The sequence below is a fragment of the Daucus carota genome, chromosome 3, assembly GCF_001625215.2.
Source record: "Daucus carota subsp. sativus chromosome 3, DH1 v3.0, whole genome shotgun sequence".
Taxonomy (NCBI): domain Eukaryota; kingdom Viridiplantae; phylum Streptophyta; class Magnoliopsida; order Apiales; family Apiaceae; genus Daucus; species Daucus carota.
Genome location: NC_030383.2, coordinates 6,001,177 through 6,017,626, shown reverse-complemented (window position 1 = coordinate 6,017,626; position 16,450 = coordinate 6,001,177). Strand labels below are relative to the sequence as shown.

The 16,450-nt window shown below is 33.1% G+C and overlaps 2 protein-coding genes across 4 annotated transcripts; one reads left to right on the top strand and one right to left on the bottom strand.

Moving 5' to 3' along the window:
* Positions 1 to 856: 856 nt before the first annotated feature.
* LOC108214954 (importin subunit alpha-9) lies at positions 857 to 9,818 on the top strand. 2 transcript variants are annotated; one of them, XM_017387228.2, is made up of 11 exons: positions 857 to 1,041; positions 1,648 to 1,867; positions 2,594 to 2,747; positions 3,258 to 3,360; positions 4,185 to 4,369; positions 4,745 to 4,824; positions 5,138 to 5,288; positions 7,814 to 7,895; positions 7,979 to 8,037; positions 8,113 to 8,418; positions 9,313 to 9,818. In XM_017387228.2, exons 1-11 carry the CDS (start codon positions 990 to 992, stop codon positions 9,475 to 9,477), a joined length of 1,557 nt encoding a protein of 518 aa, XP_017242717.1. In that variant the 5' UTR covers positions 857 to 989; the 3' UTR covers positions 9,478 to 9,818. The 2 variants fall into 2 exon arrangements, with proteins under 2 accessions (XP_017242717.1, XP_017242716.1); XM_017387227.2 differs by having other exon boundaries at positions 7,970 to 8,037.
* A 3,690-nt stretch (positions 9,819 to 13,508) lies between these two features.
* Positions 13,509 to 16,262, bottom strand: LOC108213727 (uncharacterized). Of its 2 annotated transcripts, XM_064089109.1 has the most exons (10): positions 16,019 to 16,262; positions 15,853 to 15,940; positions 15,633 to 15,763; positions 15,448 to 15,544; positions 14,996 to 15,152; positions 14,657 to 14,770; positions 14,476 to 14,555; positions 14,201 to 14,272; positions 14,037 to 14,091; positions 13,509 to 13,947 (listed from the first exon to the last, which is right to left on the bottom strand). In XM_064089109.1, exons 1-5 carry the CDS (start codon positions 16,037 to 16,039, stop codon positions 15,052 to 15,054), a joined length of 438 nt encoding a protein of 145 aa, XP_063945179.1. In that variant the 5' UTR covers positions 16,040 to 16,262; the 3' UTR covers positions 13,509 to 13,947; positions 14,037 to 14,091; positions 14,201 to 14,272; positions 14,476 to 14,555; positions 14,657 to 14,770; positions 14,996 to 15,051. The 2 variants fall into 2 exon arrangements, with proteins under 2 accessions (XP_063945179.1, XP_063945178.1); XM_064089108.1 differs by having other exon boundaries at positions 14,037 to 14,272.
* Between the last annotated feature and the right edge of the window lie 188 nt (positions 16,263 to 16,450).

The following is a 16,450-nucleotide window of genomic DNA, read 5'->3' as shown; positions in this document are numbered from 1 at the left end:
TATAAATCTATATTCTATATATGATTTAAAATGCGCGTCAAATCCGTGTAAAAAAAACTATATAAAAATGAGAGGGACAGGGAAAGTAGGAGAGTAGGAGGGACAACGAGAGTAGAAAAAATGAATTCAATTAAAATAAATATAACTAAAAACTTGATTGACGTTTACCCTTTTTTTTTTTCCAGGGCTTCTACCCTCTTTATAATTAACAATGATTTATTATATTTTAATAGCAAATACAAAATAAAAGATCTCAGAAACATAAATCATACATAAATTTAAAAAAAAATTATATTTGATTCTCACTCGCGCGAAGCGCGTTTTTTTCTCTAGTTGTTTAATAAACAAGGTGGATGAAAGTATTAAGGGGTCGTTTGGTTCGAGGAGTGGTATCGGGTTGGAATGAGGAATCGGGTTAAACTGGTATGGGTTTGAGGTATCATATCTGATATCATGTGTTTGGTTGAGTGCTGGAATCAATATATATAATTTTTATAAAAAATAAGTTATTAATATATATTAATTAAAAATATTAATAAAATTATTATTGTCATGTATTTTTGCATCATTGATTTAATTTTGTATCAAATATTAATATTTTATTACTTGAAGAGAGGGAAAAAAATAAAAAATGAATATAGCTCATACCCCCATCTCATACCCACCTCCCCACTTGGGTATCAAAAACCCATACCTTGGGGGTTTAAGGTATGGGTTTCAGATTTTATTTTTCTCAACCAAACACCAGGTATGGGTTTGGAATGGACAAACCCCATACCTCATTCCAAAAACCCACGAACCAAACGACCCCTAATTGATATTTGTTTTTATGTTATAAAAATCAATTTCGATTTTAGTTCGGTTTTTTTGTGCGCCACCGCCGCTATCTGAGCTCCTATAATCTCAGCTAAACAGTCCACCCCTCTCTCAAACAAACACGTATAATTGCCTAAAATCAAAGGGTTTTACAGCTCAGCTCATCCTCATTAATGGCGGACGAAACCCTAGCTTCTCACAAAAGAGACCCCATCAAATCCTCAGGTCAACTCCTCCACCCCCATCTCTACTTACATGCTTTCTATATCTTTGTTATATCTGCTACCTACCTATTGTTCATATTAGAAATGTGTGCTTTTCTGGGGTTTGTCCAACTCCAGTCTATTGTATGTTTGATTTAACTATTGATAGTATTAAACTGATAATTGGGCTATTTTGATTATTAATCTTCAGATTCTTGGGTTATGTGTTTACAATGATTATAATCTTTGGACTATTATTGATTGATGATTACTGTATAGTTCTTTTTCGGGGAAGGTTAATCGCATTTTTTCCCAAGGTGGTATTATATCTGTGGACATGAACTTCGAATTGGTTGACATTTGAAGAACAATTTTGCAGTGATTGCGAAACGAATAAATATCGCTTTGAGTTGTTTACTGTGACCAGAAGATAGGAACGTCTTTTGTCAATGTAGAAGAGCTGAAAATGTAAACTCTGAATTGATGTCATTTCAGTTAATAATTTGTGGGAGTAGTATTATTCGCTTAATATTTTGTTTGTTGGATTTAATTAATTTACTTTAGACTTGAGATTGCTGGTGGGTTTTTCTAATGGGATAGGGGGTATTAACTTGTATGTGGTCTACAGTTGGACATGTTGCAGCACAGCGTAGAAAGCAACATGCAGTTTCAATCGGAAAAGAACGAAGAGAAGCGCTTGTGCGAACCAAGCGACTTTGCAGAGTGGGAGTTAGTGGTGATAGTGATGTTCCTATAGAGAGCGATATGATGATTGAGGAAGACCAATCCATTTTGGAAGCTCAGACTTCAGCAGCTGTTGAAGAATTAAAACTTTCCGTTGCCTATCAGTAAGTAATTTCTCACGCCATAATATGTAACTTAAGAAGTAAGATTTTTTAGGTATATTTCTCAAACTCTGTATTTCAGGCACATATATCAGTAAGTACTAAATAGTAGTACTTTTTATCTCATGTACATGCAAATATTCTATGTTGGTTTGCAAGCGATGTTAGCTATATTTTCTTGCATCATATGAATTTAAGTACTATTGCTCGATATCAGTCGATATATCTGGTTCCCCAAAAGACTTGGAAGACAATGCATCGTGAAGGGGGAGGGACATAAAAAAGGAGAGCTTTTAAGTCAACAGAAAACTGAATTCGTAACTGATGGAATGGACATATTCAAATAATTGACAAATGCTATAAGAATCTTCTATCATAGAAACTAAAGTTTTGTTTGCATCATAGTATATCATATACTTTGATACCTTAAATTTTATAGGTAACGAAGATATTGCTAATTATTTACTGCATGTATTATATACCTTTCTCCCTAGGGTCTAGTTAGATGCACGAAGTCATGAACATATCGAATCTAATTGCGAATCTGTAGGTATTCAGTTATTTCTAATATACATTATTTAACATTTTGCCCATTTCCATTATGAATGGACTATGGATGCATCAAGGAGAACTTGCCCTATGACTAGATTAAACAGTTTTGCATCATTTTAAAAGAACTACCATTTGTTCGAGTATTAGATCTTCTCTTTCTTTTTCTTTGTTTTTTAGGGGTAAAGGTGCCATACATAAAAAGGTGGCTGCTTTGCGTGAATTAAGGCATTTGCTGTCTAGATCAGAGTTCCCTCCCATTGAAGTTGCCATTAGTTCAGGAGCAATTAGTCTTCTTGTGCAGTGCCTTTCATTTGGCTCCCTGGATGAGCAGGTCAAAAGAAAATTCTGATCCTTTCTAAGCGTGTACCTCATATCTTTTAAATTTGTGTGCAACTTGCTTGCTGATATAAGAATTTTTTTGGTTTTCCCTTTTTATCCAGTGAAAAAGCATTTCTCACATTATATCTCTCTAACTAGACCAACCATTTTGAAATGTATGCTCGTATTTCTCGGTAATAGACCCATTATTATTTCGGAATGTGCTCCTCTTTGGCACCTCTTTTCAATAATAGAAGGATTGCCTGTTTCTCTCCTTGCAGTTTCACTTTAATATATCTTATTGCATGCTATCATACTCACCATCAAATTCACTGTCATTTCAAATAGCATACACCAAGGTACATGGTATTGCTCGTATTTGTAATTTCATGTATAACTAGTGTAAGTGTGTATGGACTCTAAGGTCGTGTAAATCTATCGTCATAGAACTTGCATTCCTCTTTGTAAATTGTTACTTGGGAAGATGATTGTCGTGTACATCTTCTTATATCCTGTATCGCAGTTGCTTGAAGCGGCTTGGTGCCTTACAAACATAGCTGCAGGAAGGCCTGAAGAAACAAAAGCTTTGTTACCAGCATTACCTTTGCTTGTTGCTCATCTTGGAGGTTGGTGACGTCATATTACCAGACTTAAAACAGAATGATTCGATTAACCTTGGTTTATTAAAATTTAAAGCCCTTAGGTTTAGTAGTGACACAAAATATATATCGCAGAGTTGAACGTTTATGGTTTTACATGTCAAGCATCCTTCAAACAGACATGCACCTGATAGCTATAAGCAATGGAAGTTGTTTATGAAATTTTATTTGTCATCTCTGAGATTTGAGATTCCATTCCAAACTATATATCATGCATTTTTCTTTCCCCATATCTTTTCACTTACTAGGGGACCAAATATTTGCTTGTGGTACTTTCTTATTTACTTAGTTCTGCAATAATAATGCAAATTGCATATTCTCTGTTAACTTTTTACAAGTAAACAATATTATCAATCGAGAACGTGCTAATCTTTTACAGTGTTGAGGTACTCTCAAAATAAAAACTATTCTTGAAATAAACAACTCGCAAAGTCTTCGTTTTCCTTGCATAATGCATTAATTTGAACAATTATTAAATTTAGTAATCAGCTGTTGCATCTGACTTCATTTTCTACATTTTTTAGCATGATGTTTTCGCCTTATTCCTTTTTATTTAACTTAATTATGGTTTTTTTACTCCGAACACTGGGAAGCTAATAAGCTTCTAGTGTAGAATGCATATTGTACATGTTGCAGCGAAGGAAGGGGCTTTCTCATGAGTTAATGTTCTTTAGTCTCTGAGTACTTCTGTATTTTTTTTGCTTTGTTATTTTTTAATAATCAATCAACCGCCCAATGGGGGTGTAAGAGTGCTATCTCTGGTGTATAACCTTTTGTATGCTTGTGTCTAGAAAAGAGTTCTTTACCTGTTGCTGAGCAATGTGCATGGGCACTGGGAAATGTTGCGGGTGAAGGAGTGGAGTTGAGAAATGTTTTACTATCGCAAGGAGCATTACCGCCTCTTGCAAGAATGATGCTACCAGACAAAGGCTCAGCTGTGAGAACGGCTGCATGGGCATTGTCAAACCTGATCAAGGTCAGTATTCCCATTGCCTTTTGGATTGGAAATACCAATTTCCAATGTCTGACTTGGTGTGTATATTTCTTTCGTAATATTTGTATTGAATAGCTGTCTTATATTTCGCAAATGTCTTGTGTGGGTAAACATTGAGTGTATGCAAAGCTTACTTTATGCAATCATTTGGTCACATTTAGCTATGGCCATAAGATCGTTAATTCTTTTATAGTCCTCTTCTCTCAAGTATACATGGACAGGACAGGAGTGATTTTGGAAAAAGTTATGTTATAGTCACACTCGTGTGCGTGTATTTGTATATCCTACTTTTCCATTAATACTCTTTTCTACTATTTGCTCTTTGATGTCTTTAATTACATTTCGTTCTGAATGTAGGGACCAGAATCTAAAGCTGCCACAGAGCTTATAAGAATCAGTGGAGTACTCGATGCTATTCTCCGACACTTAAAGAAGTCGTAAGTTTTTCTTTTGAAATTTAATTTCCTTGCATTGTGTCACCTAATAATGCTTGTAAGAGTTTTCCTGACCGTAACCTATTAGTTGATTTTGCACCACCGAGCTTTCCACTGTACTATGATACTTCGTCTTCCTCTGCAAGGCCCTGCTAAAACGAGTCTTACATGAAATTGTCCAATCTTCTCTTCATTCATAGTATTTAAGTTGTCTTTTATGAATTTATGTACCATTCTGTTTTCAAATACCTTAATCTACGGAGAACACATATTTCTACATGTGTAAGATGATCAAAATGAATTGTTAAATAACCAGGGATGAAGAGTTGGCAACTGAAGTAGCATGGGTTGTTGTGTATCTCTCCGCACTATCAGGTGAAGCTACAAGTATTCTGGTGAAGAGTGATGTCCTTCAATTACTCACAGAGAGATTGACAACTTCGAATAGTCTGCAGTTGCTCATTCCGGTATTTACAAACATGTCATTGACAATATGGGATTTGCATTCGCATTCATTAAGAAAGAGGGTTTTATATCAAACTGGCCACCCATTTCGTCAAAAAATCTCACTTGACCCACCCAAAAAATTTCGGACTCATTTAAGCCACTATAAACCAAATATATATCATTTTACCCACTTCATTATTTATACCTTTTTACTTAATTATTTATAAAAAATTAACCGTTTATTTTTTTACTACAAAACCACTTCGAGTACTTTCATAATAGTCCCTGATATTTATTAAAATAATTTGGGAATTTCTAAAGCAACATAGCCATGTAGTTAAAAAAAAAATATAGTTATAGATATAGTTATATGATCATCCTAGCTATGTTGCTTTAGGAATTCCCAAATTATTTTGATAAATACTAGGGACTATTATCAAAGTACTCGAAGTGGTTTTTTAGTAAAAAAACAAACGGTTGATTTTTTATAAATGTTTAAGTAAAGAGCTATGAATATTGATGATATATATTTTGTTTATAGTGGCTTAAATGAGTCCGAAATTTTTTGGGTGGGTCAGGTGAGATTTTTTGACGAAATGGGTGGGCAGTTTGATATAAAACCCTTAAGAAAGACTGCTCACACAATTCACGGTTTCATTTCTGACCAACTGCTGAATCCTATCATATTCAATTTTTTTTTACCTTATATCTTTATATTAAAGTCCACAAACTAGTCTTTATGACGTTCTCTACTTAGCACGGGTTAATGTATACATTTTTTTGTTTCAAAACTGCGGATAAATGAAGAAATACACTCGCATATAGTAATACATAACAAGAGAACACTATTAGTTAAATGGTATCCCTCCTCTCTTGGTAATAAGAGGTTGAGGGTTCAATCCCCAGTGGTGTATGGGTACCCGTGTATTTGAATCTATGGATTTGAACTTTACCAAAAAAAAAACAAGATGAAGAAAATGAAAAGGAAATGAATCGAGAGAAACAAGAATCCAGGAAAGAGAAGGGAGCAAGGAGATTGGAGAAAATGAAACACCCCTTTCTTTCGAATTTGGGATCACACAACACTTCTTTACTTAAAAGTCATTGTCTATTATCTAACACTTCTTCAAATCCCATCAGTATTTTAATAAGTTTTTGGCCTATCCTTCCTTGCTGTATAATAAATCTGTTTAATATTAGACCTGTCCACGAGCTTCTTGAAATTTGCAAATATTTCCCTAGTGTCATAGATTTTTAATCTCAGTGGCGCATATCTATTTCTTCTGTGTTCTACAGAACAAGCCCATTCTTTTGAAATTTAACAGTTTCAACCCTGACAAGTGAAAATGATAAAAAATGAAGATAAAAGAAAACGGCAGAAGTCTAAGTGGTCTGGTAATGCGCTTGTGAATTGGCTTGCAAGTGTACAAGATCATTAACACAACAGAGTTATTTAGTGACCTGTTGATTGGATTGAAGAAGCTGCAATGATATTTTCACACCTAATGCTTCAAAGGACGTTAAACTGCCCAATGCCCACTATATGTGTTATTGAAATACTTACAGAGGTGATTTAGATGAGGAATATGGAGATGCATATGTTTCCATGGCAGGAAATATGGAGAAATTTCATCATATTGTGGATCACATTAATGATGACAAAGTGGAAATGGAGGTAGAAGAACATGCGGATTTTGTTCTTCCTGAAAATGTCTATGCACTTGTGACTGTTCTAAAGTTCTTCACTTGATGTTGCTATATCAAGATTTGCAAATGAAATTTTTTTTTTTCATTTGGGAAGAATGGTGGTGGACGCAGGATCAATAGACTAATCTTTGTTTAAATTATTATGGGGGAATGTCTATGGATAATGTGTTATGATTAATTTCCTAGTCTTATTATAATAGGATTAGATGAATGTTATTTACTCGGACTCAACTTGGATACGTCTAGTGTTGGACTTGGCAATATATTGTAAATTGCTTGGTTTTGGCCCAACATGTAGCATCGAGTATCCATGTCCGGGAGTTAAAAGTGTCCAGTACAGTACTTAGATGAAGTCGTAAATCTGAATAATATAGGATAAATATTTCCTTGGGGAAATGTGGCAGTTGATAATTATTAGGAAATAAATATTTAAAACATCTATCCTTTTATTTGGATCTTGATCGGTGCCTTAGTCTTTTAGAAAGTTATGTTCATTATCTTATAAATTTGAATTATGAATTATGAATTGCTAAGAAGCATTCATAATAGATCTGCTGAGACAGGGTTTATCTCCACTTTTGAACGCTGTCCTACGAGTGATAGGAGCCTAGTCGAGTTAAATTTGTAGGCATGTAGGTCCTAGGGAATAAGTTAATTTGGATAGTCGGCATAAGCCTACACAAAATCTGGCTTGTGAACTTTCGAACCCAAAGTATGGGCACAGTAGACCATGTATTCTGTAGAACTTTATCTTATCTCGTCTGTTTAAAGATAAACTAATGATGTTAAGCAATAAACTGATAGTGGTAAGCTAAAAAGGTATTGATTTTCTCTCTAGGTACTGCGGAGTTTGGGCAATCTTGTGGCTGGCGATGCTCACACAACAAATGTTGTCCTGGTTCCTGGACATGAAATCACAGGCAAGTTTTTAAGTGTATTACTTGTTGACTGAGAAACGGAAACTTTGACCACACATTATATCTTAAAAGTACAGCATTTGCAGATAATGTTGTAGCTGCACTAATTAGATGTCTGAAAAGCGAGCACCGTGTATTGAAGAAGGTAATAGTGATCTTACTTACCTTTTCTAGAAATCGACTTAATCTACACTCATGACATGCTCCCCTTTTTCTGCAGGAAGCTTCTTGGGTACTATCCAATATAGCTGCTGGGTCTATTGAACACAAGCAATTAATATTCTCTAGCGAGGCAGTTTCTTCATTGCTGCACCTTTTTACAACAGCACCATTTGACATAAGAAAAGAAGTAGCCTATGTTCTAGGAAATCTGTGTGTTGCCCCGACCGCAGTTTCTGGACGACCTTATTTGATACCGGACCACTTGGTTTCTCTTGTCGGAAGAGGGTGCCTTCGTGGTTTTATCGATTTGGTTAGGTCTGCTGATATTGAGGCTGCAAGGCTAGGACTTCAATTCATTGAGCTGGTACGAATTATGGAATTTAGTTATTGTGTGAGATTTCTTTCGTTAATTATGACGAATATACTTTACGTAAGCTTCTCCTTTATTTATGGCTTGATAAATGAATTATTAGATTCGTCAGTTAATTCAGTATAAACTTTTTTTATAATGTAATGCCGTTCTCCCCTGCAACCAAATCTCATACAGAAGAATGCAATGATACTGGATTTGTTCTCTTAATTTTTTGTGCCAATTCTCATCGAGTTACTCATTTGGTAGTGACTACTGAGTTATAAATCTTTAATTGAATTCCCGTTCTCTCCTTAGAACTTAAAAGTTGACAATGCATCCGCTAAAAACTACACAGCTAACTGATATGTGATTTAGTTCTCATTTTATTATCTGTAACTGCACGGAGATTTGTTTGTTGTATTTCTTTGCATTACCTTTTCTACTTTTTGATTGCTAATATATGATTTCTCTATAATATAGATAATTATGTGGGTGTGGACAATCTGTAGCTCTGGGAGTTGATGTCTGTAGTCATTTTGTACTTTATAAATGTCAATGCTCTTGCGGTACCTGCGCTTGTCTGAGGTCTTGTTTCCCTTGCTTGGGCCTGTGTAAGAAAAACACTGTTCTATATACATCAACAACTAACACTGTTATAACATTTGATAACTATGTCGGTCCTAGTATTAAACTAGCCATCATTGCTTGCTGGCTTCGTTGTTGTAAAGGAACGTTGCATGATTATACAAATCAGCAAAAGCACGATAATGCATGATACTATAGCTTTATTTTTTCATGTTCCCATTTTAAGTAATTATTAAATGCGAGTTAAAGTCTAACTCAAGGGTCTTTCTCCCCCATACATGTAAATAATTTTGTGGGCTGCGGGGTGTGTTTAATCTTCAGGTTCTCAGGGGGATGCCTAATGACCAGGGTCCAAAGCTTGTTGAGAGAGAGGACGGCATTGATGCCATGGAGAGATTTCAGTTCCATGAAAATGAAGACCTTAGAAACATGGCTAATGAATTGGTTGACAAATACTTTGGAGAGGACTATGGGATTGATGAGTAAAAGGAGTCCTTCCATGGAGCAGCAATGAGAACTTACTGTCACAACTGCTAGCCCTTAATGTAAATGGAGACCAAACAAACCTTGAGATGGCCTTTTTAATGGCTTATACGTCTGTTTTTTTAACTGTGTTAGCTGTATTTGAAAACTTAGAGGAGAGCTGAGGTGGCTGTAGAGGTAGAGCAAACATGTTATAGTGTTCAAACTGCATCTCAAATTCATAAATGCAAGAAATATTGTATTTTATGATATTCACACCTGTCAGTGCCACTGTACATTATGTTGAAACCCTAGAGCATAAGCTCCAATAAGAAATGGACTATTTGCACTCTGTCCATTTTGTATCTCCAGTGTCCAATTATTTTGCAGGCTTCAGTGTAGACATTCTACATTTCTACTGCACAAAAGCTTTAATACTATAGATCATTGAAAGACTTGATTATTTTGATGCCTAAAAAGAAAAATATGCCAAATGATTTATCTTGATGTGAATTTGTGTCATACATATTGTTTGATACGAGTTGAAAGTGAACTCGGTAAAGATCGACATATTTTAACAAATCTTTATTATGTATTGATTTGTTTTATTTAAATTTTATGTATTGATTTTGTATATAGACGAGGTTCATTGTTACTAATTTTATTGACGTTAATCAAAAACCGTCAATATGTTAAGTAATAATAAAAAAATTATATTAAATATAAAAAATGCATAACTAATTTAAATAACAATAGTTAAAATATCATATATAATAGCTAAATGTATATTAGAATAAATAAGATTGGACTAGTCATTAAAAAGAATAATATATTTTAAAAATATATAAACATCAAATAGTTCGTCCCATAACATTTTTAATAAAAATTTAAACGTCAAACTTATATTCAAAGAAAAAAAATTAAAAAATATTATGAAACTATACTATAAAAGTCTCAAAATGCGTGTTAAAAAATAATATAAAGAAACTGTTGAGACAGAGAATAAACAATAAAACATATATAATTACTAGCACTTTTGCCCGGCTACCGCCGGTATATTCTTACTCAGGAGTACTGTGAAAAAGTTGAATGGAAATTTTTCAAGCAAAAGACCCACACAAAAGCCTTTCCTAAAGTGCTATCATAAGTCCCTAATAATTTCTGTTTAATACTGCATATGTATATACGAAACACAGTGAGCATTCTTATTTAACCAATTGAGCCGAAGCATAACAATTGGGCTAACGCTAAGAGGGAATTGCAAAATTATCTTTTCACTTAATTGGCGTTATAACTTTGTGAAACACATCTTAGGATGACCCGACCACATACTTAATAATTTATTTCAAATTAATTTTTGGATTGAATTGAAATATATTTATTTATTCGTATTAAAAACTTAGAACTTAAACAATGATATTTTTTAAGTTATCTTCTATCCAACTCTTCACTTTTGGCTCACATATTTAATTGAGATCATCAAATAATTAACATAATCAATTCTGATGGTTTTTTGCCGAGATTAAAATATTTACAGCCATTTAATTTTTATTGGTAATATACAATCGAATTTTAGTTCACATAACTGAAATAAAAACAAATAATTAACAACCGCTATTGCCAATTAACCGTCCAGGAAGTTTTATTTTGAATTGTTTAGTTACTAATCAAAAATACCTCCTTGAATGAAAGAACCCTCACTTTTCAATATCCCAATATACAGAATTCCTGTTGGGTTTCTTACTTCACTTTTCTTTATCATTCCTTCATCTTTTGATTTTGGTTCAGTTTTGATGTGGCCAACATACGTATGTGATTTCTTCAAGTTTCTAATCTATGATGACTGCTCTTCAAACGAACTTGTGAGTTTCTCTGCAATCTTCATAGGCTGCTCTTATGCATTTGTCTGTTCCTATTTGACGATTCTTTTCTTTTTCAGTTTATCCCGCAAAAGTTCTGTGACATGCAGCGAAATAATCTAAGTGGCAATTGAATTCTTTCCATGAGGAATGAGTATAAGATTGAAGTTGTTTATGATCGTGAAAATTTGAAATTGTTGGGGGTGGGGGATTTGTTTTCTGATTTTGGCTCAATACGGTGAACTGTTGCTATTTGAATTTGTTGATTTTCGCATTTTTAAAAATGTGTGCTGTCTGTTGATTTGTTAAACAAAAAGTTTACACGAAAGTTTTTCAATACGTGCTGTTATAAAATTATATAACTTCTTGAGATATTTACATTTTGAGGTGATATTATTAACAAATTATTAATTATTGTAATGTAAAATTGATTATTCTTGCATAATTATTATATCAAGGTTACTTGGCATGGCCGCTCAGCCATGCCTCGATTTTTAAATATATATTTTCTAAATATTATCATAATTTTAACATATTAAATTATAATAAAAGATAAATTAATTTTTAATTTTATTAAATTTAAAATTATATTTTTTAAGCAAATATCATCATTTCAAATTTAATAGAAAATATGTCAAATTATGAGCCTGTTTGGTTGAGAGAAGCAGAAACTGCTTCTCGCTTCTGCTTCTCTTGACCCGTTTGTTTAAAAAAGTAGAAGCTGAGAATGCTATCTTCTCCCTCACAGCTTCTGCTTATTTCCCAAACACTTTATTAACTTATTTACTTATCAATTCTACTCCACTTCGTAAGAAGTCAATTCTTTTAAGCTAACCTAAACGGCCCCTATATCTTAGTTTTATGAAGATTATAGTTTTTACAGATTTACACAAATTTTAATGTAATTACCATATAGTTTGAAATTAATTAATTAATATATGTTATTCACAATAATATAATTTTATAAATGATATTTTTAATTATATTTTCTTAGCAATTTAACATTTGTGAAATAATTTGGAAAGACTTAAAAATTTCTAATAAGCAAGTCAACGTATTAAATACTTAAAAATTTATAATGATGGTTAATGATATTAATTGATTAATTTTATTAATTTTTCTTGTCACGGATGTAAAAGAGATTTGATACATCAAGTAGAAGTGTTATGTATTAAATTTTCTAAAGACTAACAAATCGAGGAATCACTTACAAAAATTTATCTTCCTAAATTAGAAATCTAATTTTGAACATTTAGATGGTAGCAATAAAAGATTAAAGTAAATATCATATTTTCTCTTTAAAAAAATTATATAATACCAACTTTATAACTTCAAATAAGCAATTTAACGTATTAATTAATTTAAATTATAATAACGTCACTCTTCAGTCATTGATGATTAAAATGCATTTTTGTGACTTTGAAAACTCTACACTGATACTATTAATTAACTTCAAAGTTTTAAATAGCCACACTCCAAGACTAAGTTAATGCAACAGACTATATGTCCTATGTCCGACACTCAATTTCACTACTATAGGCACTTGATGAGTTGACCACACACCTTCTTAATACGTTAGCTTTTTAAGCTCTTATAAAATATATAGTTTTACAATTTATTTTTTAAATTTTTTTTTAATATAAAAATATAAATGTCATATTTTTTAAAAAAAGAAAATTTTAAAAATAAATTGTAAAATTATACTATATTGAAGCATTAAAATCTGTTTCACGTCCTTACAGAGGAAGTATTATTCTAGGCGGCAGTACATAATTATGTTGTGTAATGAGTTTGGAGTAGAAATGTAAGTATGTAACCAAGTCACCTATCAAACATTTATTATAAAATCATCATTGTTACTCTGTGTGTTTGACAGTTTCTCTTGATGAGGAGTAAGAGAAGAAGAGTAAGACAGAGCAACCCCTCCAAATTTGATTCCTTCTATCCTATTATACTTATTTTATCTTATTTTTTTATTTTTCAATCATAATCATTTTAAATTTTCTTCCTTTATTATTTAATTCACATTTTTGATTTATTTCAAAATTTTAATAAATTTATATTCTTATATATATAATTTATTTTTTAAATAAATTTGATTCAGAAATAAAATACACAATATAATGAATAAAAACATACTGTAAGCTTAATAAAAATAAAAAGAATTAAAAAAGTTTAAACCAAATTCACACATAATTGCCAAAATATTTTAAACAAAAAATATAATTCCGAGGTGATCCATTTTGTTGAGACTAATGCTACAACAATATTCATAGTTTTCATATCATACATGCTTAACACTGATCATAGATCCAGACAGACATCAAATTATATATAGCCTAATGTATATGAAACTATATTGCTAAACAGAGAAGATACTTCGCCGGATGATAGCAAAATTTGTACAAATATATTAAGTCTGATTTCTTGTCAGGCTTCGCATTAGTAGAAAAAAGCTTGGACACGAGTAGAGTACCAACGAATTCTCTCCATATGAATGGTTGCAGTAGTATACACAGAGCAATTTCAAGTAACTTACAAACATACTAACAGCCCCACAAAGACTCCTGTATCACCTCTTCCAGCAACTGCTCCTTCTCTTCCTGTTCCTCAGTGGTCAAAGGGTCTCCCATATCTATATAATCAACAGAAATTCAAGGCATTACCAAATAAGAAAAGAAAAGAAAACGTGGCTACATAACAGAAACAGAAAAAAAGGCAAACCTTCAGGCTCATCCGCTTCAACTGAATCTTTTGATTGATTCTTCTGATCAACTTGCTACGGCGAGCAAAACAAAATTACCATCCAAACTTTTGTCTCCACACAAAATAGGACATAATGTATAAAGCAATTATCTGTGTAGAAAATTTGTAAAACCAGCTTATACCAACAATAAGAAAGCGAACTTCTTTTTCATACAGCTCAGTAAGCCTCTGTATTAAAGAAGTGAAATTCATGCCTGTATAACAAAAGTGAAACAGATAGGATATATGAGACATTGGACTTTGATGAAAGACGTACAAAAAAGAATTAGATGTAATACAAAATACCCAATGCAGCAACTATAGCCCAAAACAAAAGAAAACTACATAAATTTACAACCTAGAGATCCTTCTGTAATAAAAACTTAAAATACTGCTTCTGCATTTGGGACATACCAACCTTGAGTATTGTCTCCTTCTTGGAGGCAAGCCCTTCTCAACATCTGACTTCAACCTTCTCGGAAGGGATGGACGGAGGACCTAACATATGCAAAAACATAATTAGAATAGCATAATATTGCAACGGCGGACAACAGACTTAAAGACAGTGAGTAGTGTATCTTGTGAAGCTGTTGAACAACCTCTTCCTAGTCATTTTCCCCAGAGATTGCAAACCATTCATCAAAAGTTTCTGTTGAACTAAAAATCTCCCGAAGTAGAAAGTTCATGAGGGACCAGAGTTCATGAAGATTGTTCTGCACATCACAACTGACATTGGTCAAAAATTAATTTACATACCGGATATCATATCTTGTGCTACGCACACTCGCAAGCTAAGCAAAAAACGTTATAGACGGATGAAAAAGAAAACACGCAAATGAATACATAAAAACTTTAACAGGGAACACAAGAATCAGTCACCAGATTGCAGAGAGGAATCCAAACTATATTAAAGAGGTTTTTAGATGTTTGATCTTTACCTAACCTATTGAAAAAACCACTCGTTTGTCATTAAGAAGTAATGGCGGATGAAGCTTCAGGCTACGTAGCAGAGAGAGTTACCAAAAGCAAGTTTCTCATTCACCTCATCAGCAGGAAAACGACATTTCCTTTTAAAACTACTCTTCTTAGCAGTACCTAAAGGCAAAATAGTATTGTATGAAAAAAACATTATCAATGTAAAGGAGTAGTGGGAGTTATAACGAAACACCGCATCTTGTACAGCAGAAATATCGTCTGAGATTACATGATCAAGACTTATTTCTTCAACAATCACGGCTTCACTCACAAATCTTCTAGACATGGAGGTTGGGAAACCTCTGTCTGAACAATCATACCGTCCTTTTTGAACTTATATGCAACTCATTAGACAGAAATTAGACATTACTGGAAAAAGGAGTTAATATAATTGACACAGTGACATTTATCTTACCTGATTTAGTTGTAGAACGACATGAAAAAGGACTATTTTCATCGGAGAAAACACGACCGGAATCTAAACAGAACTTTCTAGAAGGACCAGGAGATTTCTAAAGATGTAATAAAAGACATATGACATATAAGTAAGAGAAATCATAAGCTGTCATACATTCACAATGCTCACAGTATTTGTTATACCTGCCGAGATGCAGAGAGAGACTGATTGGAAACATCGTACAGAGGAGTTCTACCATGCTTGCCGCCGGAACAGTGACCACAAGCAGCTGCAAGCCCGGTGTGGTCAACTTGAAACGAAGGTAAAACGCTGCCTATATGATATAGAAGTATGAACATCGTGGCAAGCAAAAAATAAAATATCCACACAAAAAATTTAACAGGCAGCTATTAGAGCACTCACCAGATTGCCAAGATGAATCAAAACTAAAATCAGCAGACATCCAACCATGATCCAACCCATCAGAATCAGAACCAGACATATTGTTGGGCTGCGCAAACAGAGTTCATTTGATGAAATCACTGTACAAACAGAAAAATTTAAGAGATTTTATATGCTGATTCTTTACCTGACCCATTGAAAAATCCATTTGTTTGTTAATAAGATAAATGGCGGAGGAAACTTGAGGCTATAGCAGAGAAAGCTTGTGGGGGGAAAACAGAACAAAAGCAGAACAATGAAATTTGAAATTAGAGAGCTAAAGTCAAATAATTACACAGAGTTTGATTTGATAGCCATAATTGAAAGGGTGTCTAAAAATCAAACAGCAGTGTCAGACATTAATGACCAATGGCAGTGCCCGTAAATAAGAGGCTCGAGAGGGGCAGTCCACGTAATTAAGACGCGTTTTTCCCTTCAGGATTTATATTCTACAGATATTTATTTTAAATATAATAAATGTATAATTAATAACGTTTGGATCTAAATCTAAAATTTAATTAATATACTAGCGTTTTGTTGTCGAAGGTCAAGTACTGTATCGTTGACTTATACGTCTCAG

Coding starts and splice junctions, on each gene's coding strand:
- LOC108214954 (XM_017387227.2), top strand. CDS start 990: ATGGCGGACGAAACCCTAGCTTCTCACAAAAGAGACCCCATCAAATCC. Junction 1,042..1,647: donor AGACCCCATCAAATCCTCAG/GTCAACTCCTCC, acceptor TGTGGTCTACAG/TTGGACATGTTGCAGCACAG. Junction 2,748..3,257: donor TTGGCTCCCTGGATGAGCAG/GTCAAAAGAAAA, acceptor CCTGTATCGCAG/TTGCTTGAAGCGGCTTGGTG.
- LOC108213727 (XM_064089108.1), bottom strand. CDS start 16,039: ATGGATTTTTCAATGGGTCAG. Junction 15,764..15,852: donor TGATTCATCTTGGCAATCTG/GTGAGTGCTCTA, acceptor TATATCATATAG/GCAGCGTTTTACCTTCGTTT. Junction 15,153..15,447: donor TCGTTCTACAACTAAATCAG/GTAAGATAAATG, acceptor TTTTGCCTTTAG/GTACTGCTAAGAAGAGTAGT.